We start from the raw sequence: 19781 nt of genomic DNA, 5'->3' as shown, positions 1-19781 counted from the left end.
CTGGCCTAATGATTAGTCACCTTCATTTTACAAAATACACACCACCAAGTTTTAATGAATTTATTTGAAATGATATACAAGAATATAGTGTGCAAAAATCTTAGGGGCAACATCATATAGACATGTGTCATAAACTGAAATTTACAGTTGTGATTCTTAAAAAAAAAACCCAACAAAAAAACACACAGCTGTTTAGTACATGAAAAGCTATGATTGTAAAAGTTCACAGCAGAAGCAATTGTAATCCTAATGCAGCTGCTCTAATTTTTAGACAGTTGGAGGAAAAAAAAAAGTAAAGTGCAAGTGTTGCACGTATAGTTAAGTGCAAAGTTTGCCCCCACCATAAAGATGTCTTATGGCAAAATAAAATGTTGTAGAGTATGTGGCAAAGACAGAACACAGAATTAAAACTATGATGGTGACGATATCAACAGCACCATTTTTCTTGAGATAATGCTATTTATTCATTTCATCCTGTCCTGGGCCGTAACAGCTCTCACTAGTGCCAGCTGGTGCAAAACTATCTCCCTTGTGGATACAAATGTGATACGTGGCAACCCAAGCAGCAGCTCCCGTGCGACATCACACAACACTCTCCACTTACCGCGTGTTCTGGGCAACTTGCTGGCATCTGGGCAGGCTGGGAAGCTACAGGCTGGTAATACAGTTTGCCATTTCAGAAAAACCCAGGCCCCAGAATCGTAATCAATAATACGGTTGTGCAATACATATTAATCAGCAATAAGAATCAATGTATATAAACAGCTGTTACATATTTTAAAATTCCCCTTTTTGTACATTTTCTTTAAAAATAAACATTTATACACATCTCCTTCGCCTCTTTCTAAAGTACTTTAGCACCACAGGATATCCATTTTCAAGCCTATATTACCTGATGCATATATGAAGTTTGGAAGAAAAATAAGGCAATTTGGTTTAAATTGTTGATAGTTTCAGCTTACTTAATGTTCTATTGTAAAAAGCAAATCTGCACTCGTATTAGATCATTTCCAACTTGATGGTGCCAGTATTTTATGGTCATATAAAGTCACAACAAATAGTTAAGACCTTGATCTTGCATCTTCTTGCCATCAAGCAACAGCCATTTTGTAAATACAGAGTTAACAGGAAAATTCTGGCTTAATGCTGTTGTGAGCCCTGAGAAAAAGAGAAGAGAAAACCAGGTTAGTGGTTACCAAGCAAAGGGGAGGCAGACCTTACCTTAACTGTAGCAAACATTTGTTCTGAAAGCCACAAGTACTTGTGATCATTGATCAGTTAGAAGAGAAGAAAAGGCTGAACAATTATTTTATCCCCTGATCGTCAGATCATCAAGGCTTCTTTGTCACAGCCTGGAGTCCACAGTTATTGCTTGGTAAGGTAACCAAGCTGCTAACAAAATTCATAGTTCACCGACAGAAAACAAGGTATTTCCTGCTGCAACGCTGCATTAACAAGTTCTACAGATACTGTTATCTTGGCTTGAAGACCCCAGGGACAAGGAAAATACTACTACAAGGCAGGGTAAGAAAGGCGTCCTTCTTACTAAGGCCAGCCCACCACTGTTCTCCAGTTACACACCACGGCCCCAGTGAGTTCCTAGAAGCAGGTGCACGTGTGAAATGGAACTGATCTCCCCATCCAGTGCCCAAGACTGCAGCAGCGTAAAAGCAGAAGAAAAGAAATAAATAGTAGTATTTTAACTAAACCCACAAGGAAATCTAACAGAAGTTGTCACTGTTGATTAAAATAGAATACAGCGAACAGAAAACCAGCCTGTTCCTAGCAGCTAGGATTTGGTGAAACCTGCAACAAGGGACTGAGAACTCAGCACCAAGTATGTACGGCAAAGCCGCAGCTTAAGTGTTGGTGCATTTCTTACGCAGTCTTAAGGCAACACTTGCAAATGCTGTTTAGAAAGCAGCCTCACTGACACATGAGAAGTAAGGGGGTGATTTGAGGATGCAATCTTAAACCTGTGAAGTCCACACCATGCTTGATGCTCCCGTCCAGGCATAAAACAGCTGATGAAAGGACCCGGCATTCCGTGCACCTCAGTGGATCTTTCCTTCCACCCTGCTTTTCTAGCTGAACATGAAGGATGGCAGAATCTCCTTTTTTCCACGTTCTCTTTATATGATAATACTAGCTTGAAAGCCCTTATCTTACCTAATATATCCCCCGCCTTGCTGCAGACTCATTAAATTGATGGCCTTCTACAAAGTGGAAAACAATCTATCTCCCCACAGAAGACGCGTTACCTGCTCTATTTATTTTACAATTAAAATAGAGTAATAAATAAAAGGGGTTAATGGAAAAAATATAATCTGCTCCCTCAACAACTTTGTATATGCTGATACAAATTATGAGTAAACAAGACAGAAAATGGTAAAGAAAAAGGAAACTGAATCGGAACAGGGAAGGATTCTGTGGGAGTTTTAAATGGTTTTGACAGACATGGACGGATGTAATTTAGGTACAACCTTATAAACTCAGTTACTTCATACAAAAGGTCACGTGCCCTCCCTCTGCATTTCATAAGCGCACTCACTTGCAGTCCAACAGAAATCATGCAACTCTCAGGAAACAGCCAGCCAGACCCTCCCCTCCCCTGTCTCTGGCCAGCTGTCCAAAAGCAAGTTACACAACACAGGGGAGTAAAATGAAGGTTTGGGCTACCCAAGAAAGCAGACAGCAGACTTTATCCTGCACAAAACCCACTCTAGTACCACATGAACACATTTAACTGCATTAAAAAAACCAAAGACCGCTTCCCAAACATACAGAATTTGTTCGTTTTCGTTTCCAACAGTCAGGATTTAAACGTTTCTGTTCTTCTGCCAAGGCCTTGGCTTCTAGCGTGTACATCCGTCTTTCTTCATTTTTCATTTTCTTCCACCTGTCACCAAGTATCACACTTATGGCTCTGCAAGATAAATGTTTACAGTATGGTCAGGACACCATGTTAAGAAATAAAGGAATATTCTTTTTTATCTCAGCACGTTAAAGACAAAAGTTAAACGTGGAAATAATACCCACAGAAGAAATCAACTGTATCTTTAAAGATTTTTTTTAAAAACAATCATGTTTCTGATTATCTTCTCAATCCTCCTTTTAACAGTTAAACAGCTGAGGCTTCTGTGTGAGCTGAGTCAACGGGTCAACGCACAGTCTAACATTTCAAAGGATGTACACAGCAACTTGCATAAACCAGAAAAATAGGGATGTTAAAAAACCCCAAACCACCACCAAATGGTAACTCACATTTGCTTTGCTCTGCTTTCGTACTAGAAGACCGCATGACAGATTTGCTGAAAATACGTTCTCTAATAATTAGGGCAATGATCTGAATATGACCTCAGCCAAACAAGTATTTCATTAACTGCAGATCCCCATGTCTATTTAACATACGCATGTAGCTTCTTCCACCTTCAATCCATACTGGGCGGAACATACTGGTAAGTTCCCATTCCTGAGCAGAAGGAATCAGTTGTTCTAACACACCTATCATCATTTCCAGAAGCTGAATGGATTGCTTTCCTACTCCTTATAAACTTGACGTCTTTTGGGCAATACTTCCCCGTATTATCATGCCATATTGCTTAACTACACTCCCAAATGTTGGATCAAGATTCCATTGAAGCTTTAACTCCATACTTCAGCTGAATGAAAATCTCTAAACAGCTCTTTTATCAATGCCAATTAGTAAATTAGTGAGTAGGTGCGCTTTGGCTTCAGATTACAGCGATGAAATTCTATGACCAGCTTTAAGGAAAAGGTGTGTACAACTACATACTTTGCTTTATCGTATTAAAAAGTTCCTTGCTGGTGGCAAAGCCATTCACAGACTTTCTAACACATCCAAGAAGAGCAAAGTGTCATCAGCCATTTCCACGGCATTACACATACAGCAATTCTGAAGGCTTTTCTGCACCATACTAAGAAAATGGATTCTAATCCTGCAAGACCATGTTGTACTGGTCAGGCTCCCGCGAGGTGCAGAGCACTTGGAGAGCACAGCAAGAGCTCCGCTGGCGCTGCCGGTAAGCCTGTGCTGTCACATGCTCTGGTGACTCCTTTGAGCAAACTCCTCAAGTTGCAACCACATCCCATCAACATCAAATCTATGTGGACAGGCTGTCTGTCTGGCAATGGAATTTCTAGTCTTCTAGCCAAATTGTAAGCCACTATCTTTGGTCTGTCATCAGAAGGAAATACATTCCAGTTTAATGAGCTGGTTTTTTCATGTTTTGGCAGTATCCAGAGGCAAATCAACAGCACCAGAAACCTGGGTATGGTGACCAGTTTGTGCTGGGTCGCTCATACCCCCAGGAAAGAACACGGTGACCTAGAGAGAGCAGGCTTGCTGCTAAAGCCATTGCATTTCCACATAAAAATGCACTATAAAATCTTTAACATTCTAAAAATTTGTATGTATTTTATACCTCCAGAGAAAAAACTGCATGAGGCACTGAAAGTGAGTAGAGATCTGTATGTTTCAAAAAGCTTGAAAAATCTAACACAAGAGACAAAAGCTCCATTTCTCCAAGGAAACAGTACTATGAGTGAACCACTGAGACTGAAAAGATGTATACAGCAAAATTTCCTGAAGTAACAGAGACCTAATTCTCATGACCATAAACAAGTACAAAAACCTGACCCTGCTGCATCACTGCCTTAGGCACCCGTCACCTCATCAGAACTTCGCAGTGCTCTGCACACTGCCTCTGTCGTCTTAAAACGCTGGTAAGATACCCCACCACATTTTAGCAACCAACTACGTGCAGCATGCAATCCCTCACATGCAGTTAATTCAAAAGAAATTACTGAACAGAACTGAGATTACCTCTGGTTTACTCAGTAATTATGTTCAGCATGAACAAATGTTAATAGCTGGGTGATTTTCTTCATCCTTAGATTGTACACTACTCAAATTATTCAAGTATTTCTGAAGCTTAACCAAGACCAACCATGGTTACAGTGGGAATATCTAGAAAAGAAACAAATGCTGCCCTAACACCAGTTTCTCAAGTACGGTCCTGCAGTCCACAGTATTTTTAAGTATCACGTGAATGCTGACTTGTGCTTTCAGTGTTTACAGCTCACTGTCTTGCTGACGTGACTTGAACTACTTTGTCTCTAAACAGACCGCTTAACTCAGGACATCTCAAGTTCTGTCCTTTCTTAAATGCATAAGAAAAAAACCCAAAACCCATAGCAAACATAAGAACTCCGCTGAACAGAAATGAGTACTACGTATAAGCATCTCATTATATAAGCATATAATGAGATGATCTGCTCATTCATCTGAAAATGACACACACATTTAAGTAACAACAGTTGCCTTTGAATAGCTAAAATAATCAATGTCCCAGCAACGCTTAAGCAACAATAACTGAATGCCTATAAAATCACCCTACACTAACTCTTATGATCAGTCTTCTGTGCTGTATCCTACGGGTGCCAAGAAACTGCCTCCACGGGCACTGCCCTCCAAACGGCCCGGGGAGCAGGGCAGGCTGGAACCTGGAGCTTTGTCATCACTCCCCTCCGAGGTAAACCTGCCCACTGAAATACTCAACTTCTGTTCACATCCATCCAGCTGCAGCTCCAGTTCACTTCATCTGTTTGAAATCAGCATTTTAAATTAAATATACAACCATCGTAAACTTTCCTAGCCAACATTTCTGTCTGATGGTTGCAATGAATTTGAAGGCAGCGCATCTGCTTCACTGAAATTACTATAAACACTGCAGAACATCACTGCTAGGACACACAAGACTGGTTGGGATTTAAAGATGGCTTATTTGTGTGGTAGGATTTTATTCCTCAACACCAGTTACAGCTTCCTTACTAGAATATTAGGAAATAGCCAAAACCCTCTCAAAGCCTGTCACCTTCAGTTTTTATGAGATTTAGCACTCAAATTGTTATGTGACAACGCAATTTTTATAGTAACAATTTTCATAATGTTATGAACATAAAAAAACCTGATTGTAAGATCAGTGCATGTTCATGTGTTTTAGTTTATATTTACATTTGCACAATTAGCACAAAATATTTAATATTATTTAATTTTAAACTGATTAATTTTTATTTCATAATTTATAATCATATTTTGATAATATAAATTATTATATCATATACACATACAGATATTATATGTGATATATATTATATAAATATATTATCTATAAGTATAAATAATAAATATATAGAATAGAAATAAAGATATAATAAATATATAATTGTTTAATACAATTTAGTATTAAAAAGAAAACACATCTAAAGGAGACCTTTATAAAAACATGATTAGACATGAATGTGCATCTAGATAGAAACAAAAGAAGAAACCAACAAAGAACCCTCCCCTCAAACACACGGTCATATGACTCTTCCTGCAACTTTCAGCAGATTACTTAATGCCTTCAGGACAAGCAAAATTTGGCAATGTGCTCTTTGGACTAAGATCTTTCAGGTATCCCAACAATCAGTACTCCATTACTCAATATGATATATTGTCTGAGTCTGAGAATAAATGTTTTTTAAAAATTATTTTTTAAAATTAATTTTCTGTTACGACACAAGAGAGCCTGGTACTTTTTTCCCCATGAACATTTCTCATCAGTGTAAACAATGATTGTTGTGTATTTGTGACTCTGCTGGTGCACACACATAGATATGTCAGTTGTTTTACCTGAATGCTTTCTCAGAAGGTTAAGTTTGCCAAAAATGGCTTGTGTCAGATTTACTGAGTACTGTAAATACTTAAAGGTGTGCCCACAGATTAAGCTTTGTTCAGCATCTTTCAAAACTTGTTCTTAAAACAATATACATTTTGTTTCAAATGCAAAATCTAGTCCACTTAAATGTAAAGGTGGGACACGGCTCTTCTGCTAGCTCCCCAGTAATACAAAACTACATTTTATACCATTACCTGTTGTCTTTCCCTGGATACATCTGAGTATATTCCACTCTGTATTTTTTGGCAAAAAGCATGAAGGCATTCATTGGTCTTTTGCACTTGTTTGGAGAAGTGGCACTCACAGTACTTGCAGTCCCTGAGCTGTGGCTTTTGCCAGCTTTGCTGTACAAAGAACTGGAAGAAAGGTGTGATGATGCAGTAGGCGCACAGTTTTTACTACTGCATTCTGATCTCTCAGCATCTTGATTGTTTGACCCTCCACAAGACAGAGAAGCGCGACGCTGGCGAGCCATGCTGCTTAGCACATAAACTGCAGAGGAATCCATTGGTGTAAAATCATAACTACAAGAAAAAGACATATCATAAAACGATCAAGTAATTTTCATGTAAAATCTCTAAATAGCCATTCGCTCTTCATCTCTGCTACATTTCTAGTATTCTAGTCTCTTTTGTGTGACATAATGATTTCTACCTGATGCACATATCAATGTGGGGAAAAAAAACCCAAACCAGAACTTTGACAAATGCATTAATAGCTTTTTTCAATGGAATGGTAACTGCAATTTCGCAAGATCTGCTGTGTACTATCAACTCCCCAGCTGTATATCAATTCATTATACAGTGTCGTCAAATTTCGTCCTCTTTTGAAATAACCGTCTTTCTTTCTGCTTCTGTCCTTACCATAAATGAAATCTGGTCAGCGAATGACAGGTACTAAAAGGGACAACTGATGTGGGAAGAATAAGCATGAAGTTCACTTGCAAATATGTATTGATTATAAATATGAAACCACTGCATTAAAGTAAGTTATATACACTATTGTACAAATAACTTCTCTAGGCAGTTAAATACTATTTTACAGACAAACCTTCCACCCAAGTGACAAGTTTGAAAACCCATGACACTGCTGCCCTCTAGTGACAAAAATGTGAGGTGCCGCTACATTTCAAGGTATTTTTAACACTTCGGTGAGTTGTTTTCATACAACTTAAGACCTCCAAATACTATAAACTGTTGTGATTTTTTTGTTCACCAACAACTACAATTAACCTCTGACCATTACAGAAGAAGTTTATTTCCACAGACTATTTGTTATCCTCTCCAAGTGTGTGCAGATCAGTTTGGGAACCACAGGCTACACTGTCCTCGGCATGCTATAAGGGGAAAATACACCTGTAAAGGTTCTACTCGATCATAAAGGTAAACCATTATGTTACCACCACAAAATAAACATAAAATGTATGTAACTCTAAGGCTCCACTCATCCACTGCTCGATGTGGCTACAGTTGCGTAATTTATGCCAAAAATAAGGGCTTTGAAGGGTTTTTTTTTTTCCAAACACGAAGTAGAACTACTAGAAAGGAAATGCTGCAAGTGATAGTCTAGCTCCCATCTGCAAAGTCCCCATCCTTCTGTGGGATGGAACCTAAATGCAAGGGTGGAGCCTTAAGGACTGCCTCCAAAATGCCTTAGAAAAGTAAAAAGCAACAAAGAAGGGGTAACACTGACAACCTTGCAGGCAAGTTCACAAGACAGTGAGAAAAGACCTCTGATCTACGAACAGTCTGGCACCCTTCACATTTCTAATCTCCCTCCCATAACCCAGCAACAGGACTTCGATTTTTAATTCTTCTGTCCTGCTAATCACAGCTCCTGCTGCACACTCCTTTTCAGTGACTTGCTTCCTTCTGCCCAGCAAGAAAGACAGGAAATTTGAAGTGTCCGAGCAGTATTCAGCTGGGCTGCACGACTTGAATTCACAAGCCCAGTTTCTTCAGTGGGATGCAAATACAGTGATTCTAACAGCTCTCTACATATGCAGCTCAGAATACGAGTTAGTAAGAAAAAAAACCAGGCACAGATGAGTGAGGACATGCAATTTTGGACCTCACGCTCCATGCCAGACTGAAATAATAAAAGAGCTCCTAGGGCCTGAACTGCAAACAGCATTTTAAATTCATTTTTTCTATTGTAAAACAACCCAAAAGGAACTGGACTAAAACACGTGCTAAAAAAGAGCTAACACTGTAGGAGAATATGGATCCTACTAAACCTGGAAATCTCAAAATAGTACGGAAAAGTCTTTGTGAGTAATACTCCTTCCTTAGAAACTTAGAATAATTTATGCTGGACAGGACCCCTGAAGGTTATCTGGTTGAACCTCTTGCTCAAAGCAATGCAAACCTCAAAGTTAATCAAACTATGAAGGTAAATTTGATATATTAGAAAAGAATCACAAAAAGCAGAATATACAAAAACATTAAGAATTTCAAAAGTACTCTATTCTAAAGCCACAGCACATGCATTTATTACTAAGAAACTACTCAGGTAATTCAGAGACACAGCTGCATATGAAGCACAAGTTAATAGCTGGCAGACATACTATTCTGGGAGAACTACTAGGTTTTTCAAACATAACCCACTTTACCTGAAGAATTTATAACAGAAAATATATGTATTTTTACCACTTAATCTGGCCTAAACTATCATAAAAGGGAACTGAAAAGTTCTTTCACTCCAAACTCTTTGCAGTTTAGCAGAGCACATTATTACACAGATTTCATAGCATTCAGTCTACATTTCTCCCTCTTATTTATCTCGTATTACCAGAAGTATCCTCTCTGCTCTACAGAATGCTTCAAATTCTTGTAGACTTAAGGTGCCTTCTCATTAAATACAAGAGCCACTGAGGCCACTTTATCCAAAAATTACCTTTTAAATGTATCAAAAACACCTGAATCATCAAAGTTAATGGCATCAGGGTGTCCAGGAGGTAGACACAGATCTCCAAGATGCATTTCACAGCATGGAATGCCATGCTGTACCACAGTCAAGCTTGGATAAAAAGATGACCAACCTGAAGTGGTAAAGAGTTAAATTAGACAAATGGCCAGACAATCTCTCTAGTTCTTAACTGGAGCAATCCCATGCCTCTAAATGATACCATTTTACAAAAATGTTCTGATGTAGTTCCTTTCACCCAAAATAAAAATCAGAAACACTCAGGGAATACTTACTGCAAATAGTTTATTATCTCAAGTAAAATCTCATTCTACCAAAAAAAAGTAATTGAAAACTGGGAACTTTTATCATCAGAAATTTCCTGTTTAGCAAGTGAGAAAAGCCTCCCTTATTTGCAGCTTTCCTTTCTCCCCCCAAATTTTCTGCTTTCCTATGCTCCATTTATATATTTCATCAAACCTTTCCTTAAGAGATAATGCAGTATTTCTGTAGATTTATAGCTTTACAGTTTTGTTTGTTCAAATTCTGGATTTCTTTACTAAGAGAGTAAATTGATTCTACGACACCACTTTTACCAATTTCTTGAGCAACATGGGACGCCCATAAAATCCGCAAACACTTTCTAAGAATATTTTAATATACAACCAAGTGTAGTTGTAGCATTTCATACCTTTATTTTTAACATAAAAAGGATGATCAAGTCTGCATTCTACTGTAAGCAAGCCATCTTCCACTGTGCCAGGATCAAAAGTCAGCTTCAGCACTGACTCACCAAAGGAAATGCTTTCTTCATGAGAAATCAACTTCAAACCATCTGAACCATAGCCCTGTAAACGTACATACAGTTCAAAATTTTTCCCCCCAAGAAGAGCATGTACCTGTGTATACCATAGGTGTACCATCACCTTACATTAAAAAACACCAACATCCTAAAAGCTCTTGCTAGAAATTAATAAAGATGATGTAACAGTCAAAATACACCTAAATGAATTCAGTCCCATCGCTTTAAAGCAAGATACTCAAATAGCACAGCCATCAGCTCTAGTAAAGTTTAGTATAAACCTGTCTTCCTGAGACAGCAATTAAAGGCACAGGGATAACAAAACACTAAGTATTTGCTACAGGTATCAAAATAAATTTATTAAAACTAACAGCTACCTTGTAAGGACTCACTGGGAGATTTTCCTCTTTTCCACAACTTTCAGATCTTGCGAAATCTTCAACATCCTGCCACTCTTTATTGCGTCCTTTATGAAAGCACAAACGAGAGCCTAATAGATTTTTTCAAGGAAAAAAAAGAAAAAAATTACTGTTATGTAAAAAAGTCTGTGTTGCCCCCCCCAAAAAAGAACAAGACAAAACAACTACTTATTTGATAATCATGTGTTGTTCTACCTTTTAGAAAACAATGCCAAACAGTTGAAGGCCAAGAATGGCACCATCCTAAATCATCATCATCTGAAAGTGATGACATGCAGAAGATGCCAGATTCTGATTCACTATTTGCCTGTTAAAAAAAAGCAAAACAATGTTAATATTTTACTGAAGATGATGGGCTGCTCTTACCTGTCTTCAGATACATTCTCTAATTTGCATGTGTCATCGTTTTGCCTTAAATACTAACAGAAATGTAACATGAAGACAAAGATTCAAAGAATGCAGTAAATGTGAATGGAGTGTTTTCATCTCCTACCTTGAAATGTGCCATCCTGAAATTTTCAAGTTTCATTCTCTGAGATTCATTTCACACCTATGGACTATCTCATGCTTAGGTACAAACATTTTACAAGCCACCATTCCTTGGTCATCCACAAACCACCCAGAGTGCACGTTACTGTATGGTCAAATTACTGAAAAGCTGTAGGGCCAAGGTGGTTCTACATAAATCACGGGGAAAAGCCCCATGTCTTTAACAGACAAGTTTCAGACACAAATTAATAGACAGGAAAGGAAGAAGCAGGACTGACAAGTTTTGTGCATCTAAAAGGAGATGGGTTTGTATTTCCTTTCAAGACAGCAAACAAGTTACTACAATTTTTTAAAGCTTGCTATAGAAGGAACTACAAGAGAAGCAGAGCTTTCTTAGAATGTGTTCTCTTCATAAAAATGTGTATGATGTAGCACTACAAGTTTATTGTGTTGGGTAGAAAGTAACAGAGTATCTAGCTTAAACAGAAATGGTATTAGAACTAAACAGGTGATTTTTTAAAAAAAAAAGTTTCTCTTTTCAAAAAGCTTAATCCATTACTCATGCATCTGTATTTATTTTAGAAATGTTTCAGAACAACTCACCCTTTCATGTCTGACTGGTGTTTCATCCAAATCATTCTTGAAGTTGGGATCATTCTTTGAGGATCCTGGTGGAGGACGTGCATAGGAATGTAAACTTTTGCTTGTAGCTATTATGTGAACAGGAGATGATCTACAACAGAAAAATGTATTTTACAGTATCTCAGATTAAGACAACAGAAGACTTAGCTACCATTACTCTAAAATGCTTTTATTTTAACAAATATTTCTGTAGGCATGAGCCAAATACCAAATAAACTTCATATGCACCAACAGTCAAATGGCATCATTAAAGGATGCAAGCTCAGGCAAAGGGAGTACTTAGCATAACTCCTGCATAGCTTCTATGTATCACCCAAATGACTACCTTCGCATCAGCATCTCCTTGTTACAGTGCTGAAGTTTTTACAAATATCTTGAGGTACACAGACATCTGCTCTGTCCTAACAATTAAATCCCCTGTGCATGAGTGTGAACGGTACTGCATTTAATTTTCTTACTATAAACCTGTAAGACCAAAGCCAGGCAATAAAAGGTAAAGACCAGAAATTTCTAAGATCCCACACTGCTTCTCACAGCCTCATGGAATTTACAGATCGCAAATCTGAAACAGTATCAATAAAAAATACATTGCATTATGCACTAGCAAGTATTAAGAATTTAACATAATAAATTCATCTTGATTTTTCATCTGCTGCTTCACATGAAGTAAATGGCTGTCATTTCTGAGCCTTCTGTGCAATGTCCTTATACCAGCCTACCTCATTCACCGCTAGCAATTAGCCATTTTTGCAACAGGCTCTGAAATGAGTCCTGTGCAATCTTCCACAGAAGAATAGTTACTATACAGAAAGATCAAAAATAGGGCTCCAGTTCAAAGGCAGGAGGTGTAAAAAGTGAAGAAAATGTTTCTGGAGACATAATATTACAAATCTTAAGAGTTCAAAACTGAAATGAACGTCAGTACCTGTTATAAAAAGAGCACTGCATCAAAGGACTTTGAGGACTTGTGGCTATATTTGCTAATTCTGTCAACCAGTTCACCCCGTTCTCACAATAACCACTTTCTGAATTGCTGTTTGAGGTATGTTGGTTCCAGGAAGACCTTGAACATTCCTGATGTGAAACATCAGCTCCAACCTGAAAAAGTGCAGGTGGGGCAGAATCCGTCTGCACAGCCTGTAGTTCAGGAAGATCATCTACAAACAAATGCACCAATTACCATAATTGTACCCATCAACAAATTCTAGTTGACACTAGATCTTGCAAATGAAAATAAAAAAGGAATTACAATGAAGTAACTGATTTTATTTTCTCATATCACAACGACCAACATTTCACAAACCCTATTCATAATTTTGACAAAATAGCCACAGAAATAATCACATTTCTGGTCTATTATACACTCATACAAGCAATTTAGCAATTAAAGAAAAACATTAAGTAACTAGATAAAAATGCAGTTCTGGTTTTAAAGTTTTTAACTAGACTAACTAGTTTACACAGAATTGTACCGAAGAATTATGCAAAAGTAGCAACATGCTTCACTGAAAATACTAAATCAACAATTAATCTGTCCTAGCAGGTGCAACACTAAAAAATATGAACATCAGGGGCTGTACAAGGTAAAAGTTTTCCATGTTTCCACCAAGGAACTAGAATTATGTAAGTCAAAAGTCATGACAGCTGAGCATACGGTCTTGCAGAAGTGAATTCCTATCAACAATCTACATGTTACACAAGTTAAATAGAATAGCAGAGCCATATTTAACTGAAGTCTGTGTTACATGCTCTCATGTAACCAAGTATTGTTCTTAATCAAGCCAGGATTTCAATTAAATGTGTAAATATTTCACTGATGCTATCAATACTTTCTAACGTACATGTTATTTTTATCCAATACAGAAGAATGGAAGTTAAATCTTCCTCTAGCTCAGAATCTCTATTTGCAGGGGATCTAAAGCAGCATCATTTCCCTTTAGGAGGAGCTCTTGAGCTTTCTATTTCTCTCGTGCCAAAAAAAAAAAAAAGCTTCTCTGGAGATTAGGAGCAGAAATTTGTAACAGAAATTTGTAGCTCTCAGTTCAAGAACACATTTAAGTCAACAGGCTAGTGTGTCAGAACTGGAAACGCGTTAAAGGGAGAAGTGACTTCAAAATAAGACCTTCAGATACCACAATTCACTGTCATATGCCCTGCCCTACTTAAGTCAAAAACCAGTAAACTTCATTCAGCTGCTTCCAGTAATTTCACTATAGGAAAACAATAACAAATTTCAGAATTTGGCTTCCTCTGAAAAAGTCATGTTATTTACCAAGTTCCATGTGTTCATCACAGGATGCATATCCAGGAGAAGAGGGCAGGTTTTCATTACACTTCAGCAACTCCAGTGACTCATTCATCCCTGAAGCTCTCTTGTCCACTACCAGAAGGAGTTTCTGAACTGCATTAGGCATTTGATTTGTCTTCACTTCCCACACCATGTTAGGATGCTCCAAAGTGTCTGACTTTAAAGAGACAGAGGTTAAAAATTCATACACACATGAACTTTTTTAAATTGCACCTGACAAGTTACTTCATTACCAGAACCCTAACTCCTCCATCATCTGTTGAGAATCACAGCATAGTTTAGCTTGAAAGGGACCTCTAAGTACAACCCCTGCAGAAAGCAGAGTCAACTCTGAAGTCAGATGAGGCTGCCTGGGGCCCTTGCCACTTGAGTTTCTAGTACCTCCAAGGATGGAGATTCTCTGACACTTCTCAGGAACCTGCTCCAGTGACCACTGTTGCTGTCAAGACTTTGTTCCTTACCCACATTTGACCTTCCCTTGCCGCAGCCTGTGTCTGCTGCCTCCACGAGTCTGGGGTCACCTCCTCAACCACCACTCAAGCCAAGGTAAAGAACATTCACTTGGTACGCCGAACCACCTCCCGTCACTGAAGGCAATCTGACAGGTCAGACAAGATTTGCCTTTGCTTAATCCATCCTGGCTATTCCCAGTCACCTCCTTGCCTTGTAACAGCTAGGACATGGCTGTCAGGAGGATCTGCCGCATAATCTTCTTGAAGGCTAAGGTTAGGCTGACCAGCCTGGCATTTCCCCAAATCCTCCTCCTTGAAGCCAGACATTTGCTTTTCTCCAGTTACTGGAGGCCCTTCTGCCACCGAATGCACTGCCTTTTGGAGAGCATCCTCACAGCGACACTGGCCAGCTCCCCCGACACATCCTTCTGGCCTCGCCAACCTGGGCTGCCCCTAACCTGCCTCTCCTCTGCTGCTCCTTGCTCGGCCAGGCATGCTGCTACGCCCAGGGGCTCAAGGAACCTGGAAACAGGCCTTGCAAGTAAAGGACAAAGCAAAGATGCCGACCTCAACTCCTTGCTATTAGGTCTCCTACGCCATTTAGCACCGGGCCCACATCTTTCCTAGTTGTCCTTTCCCGCTGCCCTTCACAGCCCTTGCTATCTCAGCTCTAGGTACAGTCTCAAACACATCTGACTGCTAACATCCTTAACTGCGTTGTAAATGGAAAGAAAAAGAAGCCTGTACTAGTTTTCACTGCAGTTTCATTTCCCTCAATCCCAGTACTGCAACATTCATACCAAAAGAAATATTTTAAATCATCTTTAGCAGTCAAGGAACTGTGTGATTATTCTCCACAATCACTGCCTCTAAAAGCTGGAAAACAAAGTTATGCAGTCTTTAGTAATGTGGTTATCTACTGTTTTTCTCAGATCACAATAAATTAAAGCTACTATAACATGAGTACCTTGTATTTAATGAATTATCCTTGAAAAAGTAAACAAGAGTGCACCACAAACGCACAGAAAACAAAGCTTATTAAGAAAGGAAACCTGAAAAATCTCCCACATGCATGTCCACTAAGTAAGCTATCATGCACCACGTTAGAGAAAGACAGCTAGAACTCGTCAGACCTTTTCATATGGAAAAGTAAGCCTATCATCCTAAGAGCTCCCTTAGTGCCATGCATAAAAAAACATCTGATAACAATTACAACAAAACAACAGCTTTATTTTAATAAACAGTTAAAAGGTGCTTTATGTATACAGCCAACATTTTTAATTCCATGTTTCCACTTATTCCATAAATTTGTTTCATTTATTTTACAGCTTGTCCTGTACATAACATAGTTCAGATGTAACCCTTTCAATTACATACTGGCCCGACCAGAAAGGCCTAACCTGAGCAGTGAATTTTTTTTACTGGAAAATTTCTAACCTTCTCCCTTCATAATCTTTCAAATACATGCAAAGCTTACATAAACTTTCATTCCAAACATAAAATGTTTGATCCTACTCAAATGGCACTACTGCAAAAGCCACAACAGTGTAATTCTGATTTTAAGGAGAGAGATGGTAAGAGAAGTGAGAACATACAAAATAAACTATTAATGGCATGTGTATTTCACCCCTAAGAAGCATCATTAATGCAAATCATTCCTGTATCACCCATGAGGGACAGCAAAATTACAGAACACCACAAGGGCAGAAAGTTCAGTCATTTCTGAACAGAAAACCAGACCTCAGTAGTCCAGGTCAGGACCTTGATGATTATCTCCATGTAATCAACTCTGAAAAGCCACTCCTTGTTTTTCTGGCTTGTCTAAGTCCTTCCATTCACGCCTTCTGCCTTGTTTTTCCTTCTGTTTTTTCTTCCTTCCTTTCCCGTTTTCCTGCCAAAATTAACTTATTTTGGGACTGCTACCTTCTCCTTCCTTGCTGCCAAGACTTGGAAGTACCTGTTCTGGTTACCCCAACACAATGGAAGTCTGAGATAAAGTACAGATACAACACACTAGTCTGACAAGAAAGTTGTTTGAGAAATAAATTATTCTTCCAAGTCACAAGAATTTCTCTAAACCAAAGCTACCCATGTACAAAAGCCAAAATATCCTCTTAACAACTGAATTAAAATAAAAAACAAAGTAAGTGCCCAACTTGAATTATCAAATTGTTTTTATTCTGCTTGATTAAAGCCTCCTTTGGACATCACGTGCTTCTCTCAGCCTTTCAGTGTTTTGGAACATTAAGGGGAACGGTCACTAATTAGCTTGTAAAGATTTATATTCTTTTTGTTTAACTTCATGTTCAAAACTTGTTGCAACAGATGCCTTCTAGAAGTATGCTTCCCAGAACTATAATTACTGCCATCTTCCTCAGAAGCTACATGAATTTATTTAAGAATCTGTGCTTTAAAATATGTCAATATTAACAAAGAGCTTATTAACTAAACCACGTCTACTTTTGAAGGACAAAAATAAATTCAGAACAGAAGTAAACAAAGACTGTGGCCGAGAAGGGGTTCAGCAGGAACCGAGCAGTATCCACCCAAACCGCACCGTGCAGGAATGCCTGGGTGGAAGTGGTTTTCCTTCTGCTATTTGCCTTCCTTCCCCCAACCTACCGCTGCCGTCTTAGGCATAGTCTATGCCTGTAGCAATTTACTGGATGGTGTTTAATACGGAGAACAGCTTCTCCAAGCAAAACACAACACACTGGCAAGACTGGATCTACACCAGGGACTTTTACTGGCACAGCTGCTTTGATCAGGGATCCTCGCTCCGCATCCCGGCCTCGCACAGCTGTGCCAAAACGCTGCAGAGGCACAGCCGCAGAGCAGCAGCACAGAAACATGATTCACGATGTTTTGGCAAGGCGGCCTTCCAGCACGGCACGGGCCGAACCCTACCCTACCTTCCGCCCAGCTCCTTCGGACTGTCGCCCCGCCCCGCGAGGGCCGCGGAGGGAGCGCTCCACCCCCACCCCCCCATTCAAACGCCCATCGCAGAACAAACATGACTTTGATTACGTAACAGTTACAGCAGAACCAAAGGCGTGTGAGCACGCAGCAGTACGTGCCCCCCGCCGGAGGGCAGCCGCCCACCCCCCCCAGCCCCCTCCACTACCCACCCCCCCCCCCCCCCCGCTCCGGGACAGACCCGGCCCGCGGCCGCGCCCCGGCCCTCGCCTCCCCCCGCCCGCACCCGGGCCCGTCACGTGACCCCGCCTGGACGCTGCCCTTGTTTATACACTGCTGCCGGCATGGCGCATGCGCGTAAGGCCCCATTCATTCACAACTGCGTAACAGCTCGGCCTGGCCGGGGGGAGGCGGCGGGGGCGCCCCCCCTTCGCCCCAGACCCTGCCGCTAACCCCCGGCCGGGACCCACCTGGCCCAAAGTCGTCCCCCCCCCCCGCTCCTCCTCCCCTCACGAGCCGCTGCTCTCCGTGACGGGGCAGAGCGCCCTCGCTCTGACAGACCGAGTCAGGCGGGCGCTCCCCGGGGAAAAAAAAAAAAAAAAAAAAAAAAAAAAAAAGGGGGGGGGGGGGACGGACGCTCGCTCTACTTCGCTTGGTTCCGCGGCCTGGTGCCGCAGCTGAAGGACCCCTGGGGCGGCCGGCGCCCCCGTGGCCCTTCAGCCCAACAGCGCGGGAGCCTGGCGGCCCCGCAGGGCCGGTGAGAAAAGGCGCCCAGTAAACAATGTCCGAGCTCCTGCCACAAGCCAGGAGCCAACGGCCTTCTCGGCTCGGCCCGCGCCTGCCTCCGCTCCCCTCCGACCCGGCGGACCCCGCCCATGCCCCGCCGGGGCCTCGCAGCCCCCCAAAAGCGGCAGCTCCAAACTTTGTAGTACTTACCAAACCCGTCGCCATTACCAAATTCCCCTCAGCTCCCCCCCCCGCCACCTTCCCACAGCGAAGCCCCTCCCAATTCTGGCGGTGCTCGCTCGCCGAGTAGCCGAAGACAACGTTGCGCAGGCCCCAGCCGCTCCCTATTGGCTGCTTGGCCCGTCTATCAGAACTCCGCGGAGGGCGGACATGTTTTGAATCTCCCGAGCAGCTGATTGCACCGCGCATCGCATCAATCAGCCCCAGACAGCGCTCCGATTGGCCAAGGCCCCTGCTGGCACGCGGAGGGGCGTTCTGGGAGTCGTAGTCTCCGCCGCCGCCACCGCGGGCTGACTCGGGCGCGATAAGACGACAGCCCCCAGGCTGCCCCGCGCGGCGCTCGGCCGATAGTAAACAAGAGTCACGGGGACACGTGTACCGCGGCCGCGGCCTGCAGCCCTCCGCCGGGCTCTGCGCAGGGCAGCCAGGGGCGGCGGGGCCGGCCGCCGGGCAGGGCCCCCCGCCCCGCAGCAACCCCGGGCGCGGAGAGGCGCTGCGGCGGCGGAGCGCCCCCCGGCGGCGGCAGGTCCCCGCAGGCTCCCGCAGCGCGCCGGGCGGGGCGCGGGCCCCGAGATGGCGGCGGCCCGGAACCGGCGAGCGGGGCCGCGGGCTGGTGCCTCTGCCTGTAGCAAAACCGGGGGGGGGGGGGGGGCGGTGCCTGCCGTGATTTCCCACCGTTAGTCAGCGCTCCGAAAGGCTGTTACGAAACGGGCCCGCTCGCACCTCGCCAAATAAAGGCTGCGGCCTGCGGAGGGCGGGGGAAGTCGCTAAAGGTCAGGCGGTGAGTCAGCAGCCGCGCTCCCGCCGCTCCGGGCCATTAAAAAGACGCTGGTTGCAGCTTAGGGCTGAAATAAAAAGGGGCGGGGGAAATTTTTTTAGATCCATGCAGGTTTATCAGTCCGTTAGTGTCTCCCAGGCATGCCCGTACATTTACAGCCAAAAGCACCGCCTGGTTCAGTTCCACGTTAGTTCTGTTTTATTGACAGAGGAAGGAGGCTGCAGGTAGCACCAGGTGTGCTCACACGGTAACTCCGGGAGGCTGCAGAGGTAGGGACTCCTGATGCCAAATCCTCCTCATCAAACACATTATTACGCGTGATCTGATACAAAGAAAAAACATGCACAATTCGGAAATAACCA

The 19781-nt window shown here is 41.9% G+C and overlaps 1 protein-coding gene across 1 annotated transcript; it reads right to left on the bottom strand.

Moving 5' to 3' along the window:
- Positions 1–45: 45 nt before the first annotated feature.
- On the bottom strand, positions 46–18711 carry HBP1 (HMG-box transcription factor 1). The gene is made up of 11 exons (XM_055808014.1): positions 18612–18711; positions 14272–14464; positions 12925–13156; positions 11961–12090; positions 11064–11175; positions 10827–10939; positions 10339–10495; positions 9639–9783; positions 6938–7267; positions 2785–2926; positions 46–1158 (listed from the first exon to the last, which is right to left on the bottom strand). The coding sequence occupies exons 1-11, from the start codon at positions 18624–18626 to the stop codon at positions 1141–1143; spliced, it is 1587 nt and encodes a 528-aa protein (XP_055663989.1). The 5' UTR covers positions 18627–18711; the 3' UTR covers positions 46–1140.
- Between the last annotated feature and the right edge of the window lie 1070 nt (positions 18712–19781).

The sequence above is a fragment of the Falco peregrinus genome, chromosome 6 (assembly GCF_023634155.1).
Source record: "Falco peregrinus isolate bFalPer1 chromosome 6, bFalPer1.pri, whole genome shotgun sequence".
Taxonomy (NCBI): Eukaryota; Metazoa; Chordata; class Aves; order Falconiformes; family Falconidae; genus Falco; species Falco peregrinus.
This window is presented reverse-complemented; position numbering and strand designations above follow the sequence as displayed.

Bases quoted from the DNA above. Each gene is read 5' to 3' on its own strand.
- HBP1 (XM_055808014.1), bottom strand. The intron at 9,784-10,338 runs GTATGAAATGCT...TTACCACTTCAG, and splicing joins TTTTTATGTTAAAAATAAAG to GTTGGTCATCTTTTTATCCA. The intron at 2,927-6,937 runs GTAATGGTATAA...TTTATCTTGCAG, and splicing joins TATCCAGGGAAAGACAACAG to AGCCATAAGTGTGATACTTG.